The sequence below is a fragment of the Triplophysa dalaica genome, chromosome 14 (assembly GCF_015846415.1).
Source record: "Triplophysa dalaica isolate WHDGS20190420 chromosome 14, ASM1584641v1, whole genome shotgun sequence".
Lineage (NCBI taxonomy): Eukaryota > Metazoa > Chordata > Actinopteri > Cypriniformes > Nemacheilidae > Triplophysa > Triplophysa dalaica.
The window spans coordinates 9,930,915-9,938,687 of NC_079555.1; the positions used below are offsets into that span (position 1 = coordinate 9,930,915).

Below are 7,773 nucleotides of genomic sequence, written 5' to 3' on the forward strand. Positions count from 1 at the left end.
TAGACCAAAGCTAGCCTACTCTGTGGGCTAAAACCCTCTAATATCTTTGGATTCTTTAAGAATTCAGACATCATAAGTAAACTTAGTCCACCAATTTTTAGATCTTTAACTCATTCAGAGCTAAATACACTACAATTAGGGACCAACTATCTCACAGCTTTAGATTACTTCATGGGACAATTTAGAAGTACAAGTATATGCTAGAATTTAGAAGATCGTGTGTCTGTTCCCAATGTGGAAATGAATGGCACCAGACAAAGAATAACAACTTGTTAAAGGGGTCATATGGTGCGAATACATGTTTGTCTGTGTCTTTGGTGCGTTATAAGTTGCCCATGTATGTATTAAACACGTAAAATGGCAAAAATTAAAGTGTCAGAACAAAAGACGCATTCTAACTAAAAGCGAATGCTCGTCGGTGGTCAGTGCTCCGACATATATCGCGGTTGTGCATCGGGCAACCTGAGTTCGAATCCCGTCCTTTCCTGAAACCACCCCTCTTTTCTCTCCCTCTTCACTTCATGTCCTCTCTACCACTAAAGTGTACAATTAAAGGCAAAACGCCAAAAACAAATCTATAAAACACATTCGACCAATCACTACACACTGGTTAAATGGCCAATCGTAATACACCTCGCTTTTCAGAGCGATTAGCTTTGTTCAAAATCTGTCAAAAATCTGTTTCATTGAGGCGGTGCAAAGAGGAGATACAAACATGCACGTCATGTGGAAAATACAGCGTTTTTTAACCTTAATTCATGTATACACCTTGCATTTAATCTAAAAGAAACCATAATAATTGTTTTAGCCGTGTCACATGACCCATTTAACATTGTTTGTGAACAGGTGTTGAGGCAAAGGGTCTTTCTGTGAGTTTGCATGGACTTGTGTGGTTTAAATATGGGGACCAATAAGTTCAATAAAAAAATTAAATAACTTGAAAGTTTGATTTTATTAAGTTTATTAAAGAATAAAATCTGCCCTGAGGATAGAAGATGTATCCAACACACCCCTTCAATATTTCCGACATATGTGCAACAATTAGAATAATTATTTGGGTTTGTACAATATATCTAGATTTTTCTGGGTATGTATATTCAATATTTTCCTGAGAGAAATTGTGATGACCTCACATGCATTTAAACCCTGGAGCAGAGCTGAACTGAACACAACATTTTACTGTCAGTCAAGCATGCAATGAGCCTTACGTCTCATGTATAATGTGCTCATTTGACCTATTTCTTCTCATTGTTTGACCTTGACTTCTTCCCTACATTTTCAAAAGATGGTAAAAAAATGGGAACATTCAACAATTCAGGTGAGACTATGGGTCATTAATATTCATTGCAATGCATTGACTACAAAACGCCACTATTCAAAAGAGATGTTTTCATTCAGCACTTTACACCTGTTACATTTTATTTCATCATGACACTGCATGAAAGAGTGACCTAGAATTGGTTTGACGCAGTTTACTATTCACTGGAAGTACACCAACCAAATAGTGCACCTGGCTTATATGGAAATACATCTGTGGGTTTGGGAAAGAGCTTTGGGTAGGTCCAAAAGGCTACGTAGGGAGATATTTCTCTATTATAATGCTTTGGCCTGTAAGATTACTTCATCTTACTTAATGCTTTTAGGAATCTAAAGAATAATTTTATAAGAATAATAGAGATAACTATGCTCATATAAGATAATTAAGCTTCCTAAATAACTATCACAAACATTTAAGTTTAAATATACACTACAAAAGTAGCAACATAAACTATTTAAATTCAGTAAAATGTAAATGAAGGAAAGATTAACACTATACTTTTCTATTATCTACTTTCTGCTACCGTATATGTGTTTATGTTTTTATTACATTTGTATCCATTAATCACTCAATCCAGGTTTACTAGATTTTAAAACCCTATATATTTAGTATGTTTAGTATAACCTTTTTTAAAGAAGCTATTTTCACTAGACAGACTAGATCGCAAGCTTGACCTTTTCAGCCAGACCTATACCACACACTGCTGAGTTAGCCGTAGTGCAACCTTTTTTGTGATGACCTTTTTGTTGAGATGAAACATATAGCATCTGAGTAAAGTTCAATACCTTATGAGTCCAACCATGGAAACTGCTTAGCTTTATGCACACCCATGGCCATGCACAGCTACAATTCCATTGAGGAATTAAAGCTTCCTAAACAAAAAGAACATGTGTCACCAAAAACACCAGATTGGCGTTGACCCCTCATACTAAGAACTTTCTAAAGAAACACTATTTAAAGTAGGACTATTCAAAGTAGAATTACTGCCTGGTATGGGAGCAGCAGCCCTCAGGACCCTAAAGCGTTTAACTGGGGGAATAGTGCCCAGAGTCCAGGACAACTAAAAATATCTTAGAGGATCCCAGACACCCAAAAACAAAAGCTTTCCACTGCTGCATGTATGCTAGTACAGCCTTCGGGCCAATACATAAATTGTACTTTGGAGCTTTTTTCCCTCAGGTCACCCTTATCTTTAAAGGGGTGACATGACACGGCTAAAACAAATATTATCGTTTGCTTTAGATGTAATACAATGTGTATACACGATTTAAGGTTATAAAACGCTGTATTTTCCACATACCGTGCATGTTTCTATCTCCTCTTTGCCCCGCCTATCTGAAACGCGCAGATTTTTAACGAAGCAGATCGCTCTGAATAGCGAGGTGTGCTATGATTGGCCAGTTAACCAGAGCGTAGTGATTGGTCGAATACTGCAAGCGTGTGACGGAAATGTTAAGCCGCTTACCATATTTGGAACATCAGGTTCCAACGCAATTGTACTGACAGGTGCGCCCACCTTACTTGTGTATACATTTGGGCGGTCTTCGTTAAATCATACCACGAATTGAAGTAGATTTGTGGGGGTGTGATTACACGTCGTTTCAGGCAGTCTTGCGTGAGCATATGCTTTTAGATGCTCTTTAGTTCCTCCACTTGAACTTTTTTCAAATGTACGTGTCTAATACATGCATGGGCAACTTACAACACACCACAGACACAGAAAAACACATGTTCCTGCCATATGACCCCTATAATAAGGAAACTGCCACAGACCTGAACACTGCCTAACATGACATAATTTTGCATAGTGTACATACAGTTGAAAGAAAAAGTATGTGAACCCTTTGGGCTTACTTGGATTTCTTCATAAATTGGTCATAAAATGTGTTCTGATCTTCATCTAAGTCACAACAATAGAGAAACATAGTCTGCTTAAACTAATACCGCACAAACATTATACGTTTTCATGTTTTTATTGAACACAACATGTAAACATTCATAGTGCAGGGTGGAAAAAGTATGTGAACCTTTGGGTTTAATAACTGGTAGACCCTCCTTTGGCAGCAATAACCTCAAGCAAACGTTTCCTATAGTTGCAGATCAGACCTGCACAACGGTCAGGAGAAATTTTGGGCCATTCCTCTTTACAAAAGTGTTTCAGTTCAGCAATATTCTTGGGATGTCTGGTGTGAATCGCTCTCTTGAGGTCATGCCACACCATCTCAATCGGGTTGAGGTCAGGACTCTGACTGGGCCACTCCAGAAGGCGTATTTTCTTCTGTTGAAGCCATTCTGTTGTTGATTTACTTCTATGCTTTGGGTCGTTGTCCTGTTGCATCGTCCATCCTCTGTAATGCGTCAGTTGGCGGACAGATGGTCTTAATTTTCCTGCAAAATGTCTTGATAAACTTTGGAATTCATTTTTCCATCGATGACAGTAATCCGTCCAGGGCCTGAGGCAGCAAAGCAGCCCCAAACCATGATGTCCCCTCCACCATATTTCACAGTTTGGATGAGGTTTTGATGTTGGTGTGCTGTGCCTTTTGTTCTCCACACATAGCGTTGTGTGTTCTTTCCAAACAACTCAATTTTGGTTTCATCTGTCCACAGAATGTTTTGCCAGTAGTGCTGTGGAACATCCAGGTGCTCTTTTGTAAACTTCAAACGTGCTGCAATGTTTTTTTTGGACAGCAGTGGCTTCCTCCGTGGTGTCCTCCCATCAAGTCCATTCTTGTTTAATGTTTTCCTTTTTGTAGATTTGTCAACAAAAATGTTAGCATGTGCCAGAGATTTCTGTAAGCGTTTAGCTGACACTCTAGGATTCTTCTTCACCTCATTGAGCATTCTGCGCTGTGCTCTTACAGTCATCTTTACAGGACGACCACGTCTAGGGAGTGTAGCAACAGTGCTGAACTTTCTCCATTTGTAGACAATCTGTCTTACCGTGGACACATGGACATCAAGGCTTTTAGATATACTTTTGTAGCCCTTTCCAGCTTTATGTAAGTCAACAATTCTTGATCGTAGGTCTTCTGAGAGCTCTTTTGTGCGAGGCATGGTTCACATCAGACAACGCTTCTTCAGAACAGCAAACTCAAAACTGGTGTGTGTTATTTATTGGACAGGCCAGCTTTAATCAACACATCCAATCTCATCACATTGATTGGACCCCAGGTTGGCTGACTCCTGGCTCCAATTAGCTCTTGGAGAAGTCATTAGCCTAGGGTTTCACATACTTTTCCCACCCTGCACTATTAATGTTTACATGTTGTGTTCAATAAAAACATGAAAACGTATAATGTTTGTGCGGTATTAGTTTAAGCAGACTGTGTTTCTCTATTGTTGTGACTTAGATGAAGATCAGAACACATTTTATGACCAATTTATGAAGAAATCCAAGTAAGCCCAAAGGGTTCACATACTTTTTCTTTCAACTGTATAGCTATTATTCATTTGACTAAACTATAATACTAAAGAACAAATTGCACTTGTACTTCAGATACATTTTATTTGGCATTTTGTATTAATATATATGTTTATATAGAATAGAATACAATAGAACTTTGCAATTTCTTTGCCTAGAAATTCTCTTAACAATGACAATAGAGTTTAAGTTAAGAATTTAAGTAATTCCTCTATATTAAATAACAAAGGAGAATGTATAGTCCTATGAAAAGACTTATGTTGGGAAAAACAAGCATACAAAACATACAACTGATAGCCTTTAACACAACAATCAAGATTATTTTTAAGTGAGAAAGTTTTTTCAACAAGACAGCCAACCACTTAAGAGAAAATCTTTAGTGTGATTACAGTGAACCCCAGTGGACAGATATGTAAACTACATCTTATTTACGTTTACCAAAGATTGTTGGCACTGTTGACAGACAGTTGGTTAGTGTAGATATCATTTAAACTATATGTATAATTTAATTAGTACAAATATGATAATACTGTTAAAACATTGTTAAAAGGATTTATTACGAGTTTTTACGAAATACAGCACATTGCACTGCTGGCGGATTATTGCTGAATTTTTCACACGGTCGTTCCAAGCATCACTGTCTTACTAGCACCACCTTGTGGCTCAACTTCGAAACTGACGTGTAGCTCGGCGTCACGTGCCCGAGAACGTCTATGCCCCGCCTCTTCTGCTTCTCTTTGTAAACTTCTCAGGACTAACGCTAGATCAGATCAGTCGCAACCGCAGCATCCTCAGTAAAGACATGACTGGATTGACCGCCCAGAGGATGGATGCTGCAAACGTCGTGGTACTTGGCACAGATAATGTTGGAAAATCTGGTAAGTTTATTTTTTTAGAGGAAACAACTCATGCATCTTTAAAAAAGTTGTTATGTACTTCTTCAAACTTTTTAATTTTTTGTACTTTGAAAGAGCTGCCAGCCAAATCTCACCCCATTTTTATTTCACAGCTCTTATTGTACGATTCTTGACTCGAAGATTCATCGGGGAATATGGAGATGTAGGTATGTTGGTCCTTTTACAGTAATTTGTTGGTTTTATGTACTATTTTATTTTCCAAATATGTTTGAACTATTTATTTTCTTGTACAGAGTCTCTTTACAGTCACACTGCTGTTGTGGATGGACGAGAGCAAACTCTGAATATATGGGATGCACCATATTCTCAGGTTAGATTTAGAATATTTGGTATTTTAATTTAAAACTTTGTTTCTGAACTGTTTCCTATGCTTATAAATGTGCACCATGAATATAAGTATTAAAGGATACGTTTATTTTTACAGGACTTGTCACCTGAATCCTTTATGTGTAAGAAAAGAGTCCAGTGGGCAGATGGCTTTGTGCTGGTCTACAGCATCTGTGACCGAGCCAGTTTCAACACTGTCACTAGACTCATTCAAACCATTAAAAGCAGTAAGGACTATCTTGGCTTTGAGAAGATACCCATAGTTATTGTGGGAAACAAGAGGGACCTGCATCATCGCCGTACGGTCCTTAGCGAAGAGGGCAGGCTGCTCGCTCTCTCCTCAGACTGTCAGTTCTATGAGGTTTCGGCCGCTGAGAATTACCACAGCGTCCTCATGGTTTTCCACGGGCTGGTGGATCGTATCAGGGAGTCAAGAATGTCTGTGAAAAAGTTAGCAGGCATCAAGGGCATTGTGAAGAGTATGTCTGCTGTGTTCGCCCGCAGGCGAACAGACTCGCTCTGAGGCTGATGGGAGATCTGGAGATGAAGCTTTCAGGGTCTGATATGACCTGTTTTAGATGCCAGAGAGGGACTGATAGGTTGTCTTTATCCCATTGCTGGCACAAGCTTGCACGACAGTCTGGGATATCTCATGTGACTTCAGCTGGGCCTTACGAGTGGTCAACTACCAGAATAATGCTGTTTAGAGAGCTTAGAAGACCTAGTGTGTCTTCTAAAGTGATGACTTTTACCGAGAAATCAGACAGTTTAAAAAAATGCTTAAGATGCCAAACCAGGAGATCCTGTCAATCAAAAGTGGAGTTAATATAGCATTGTACTAGGACATGCATGTAATTTAACTCCTTTGCTTACTTTAGGCAGGAAAGATTGCAATGCTTCTGCAAATAAACTTTAGTGGTGTTGGCAAAAGCTTGTAGACACTGCGGTGCAATTTTCTTCGTGAGTCAATGCTATTTTGCTGACGTGGTGTGGTCAAAAAATGTGAGCAAAAGCAAGAAATGTATCATTTCTTGCTAAATTGATCAACTACAGCATGTTTGCCACATTAGAGGTATCATCGTTCAGCTGTCAGCAGTTCAAGGTCATGTTGCGGTCATGTTGATGTGTTTTGCCCCTGCTTCAACTTTGATTCGCACAACATCATTGTACGTGAAACATAATTTCAACATAATATTCACATGTATTGATTTCTTGACCACACAATGGATATTTCTTCCTGATGTGCTACGAAGCCAATAAACCCAATGGAGAGTTCTCATGAATGCTACTGTCCAGTACATTAAAATCACTAAATGAATATCCTGTTTTTGTTACAGTAAATAAATGGAATACTTTGTTACAACAAAAATGAATAGCCAAAGTTTTATAACTTGAGGCATAAATAAAGTTTTTGCAGTAAATGTATTGTGTGAGGCTGACAAGTTAATATACTGTCCTTCCGAAAACTTAAATGTCCAAATTCGTTGTTTTTCATGAAATAAAAACGCTGTACTTTTTTAATGATTAAACACTGTGTTGTCAAAGTTCACTAGCACCTTTTAATACTTTTCATGGTTAAATATTTGTGAAACCCAGTGACTAAGATGAAGGGTGTAAATTAAATATACAGTAAGTTACTATCATACATGCTGCAAAGCTACAGCAAAGTTTTACAGTGCAGTGATATGTAACATATTTATTGGTATAGATACAACATTTAACGTAAAAGTAGCATTAATAACATTTTATTTATGTATGTAAGTAGTTTAATCTTGCATTAGTTCAAT

General features: G+C 38.0%; 1 protein-coding gene across 1 annotated transcript; it reads left to right on the top strand.

Annotated features, from left to right (window-relative positions):
• The first annotated feature begins 5,507 nt into the window (after window positions 1-5,507).
• si:dkeyp-59c12.1 (Ras-related and estrogen-regulated growth inhibitor-like protein) lies at window positions 5,508-7,487 on the top strand. Its single transcript, XM_056766421.1, has 4 exons — window positions 5,508-5,620; window positions 5,752-5,805; window positions 5,893-5,969; window positions 6,084-7,487. The coding sequence occupies exons 1-4, from the start codon at window positions 5,545-5,547 to the stop codon at window positions 6,507-6,509; spliced, it is 633 nt and encodes a 210-aa protein (XP_056622399.1). The 5' UTR covers window positions 5,508-5,544; the 3' UTR covers window positions 6,510-7,487.
• Window positions 7,488-7,773: the final 286 nt, after the last annotated feature.

Coding starts and splice junctions, on each gene's coding strand:
- si:dkeyp-59c12.1 (XM_056766421.1), top strand. CDS start 5,545: ATGACTGGATTGACCGCCCAGAGGATGGATGCTGCAAACGTCGTGGTA. Junction 5,621..5,751: donor AGATAATGTTGGAAAATCTG/GTAAGTTTATTT, acceptor TTTATTTCACAG/CTCTTATTGTACGATTCTTG. Junction 5,806..5,892: donor CGGGGAATATGGAGATGTAG/GTATGTTGGTCC, acceptor TTTCTTGTACAG/AGTCTCTTTACAGTCACACT.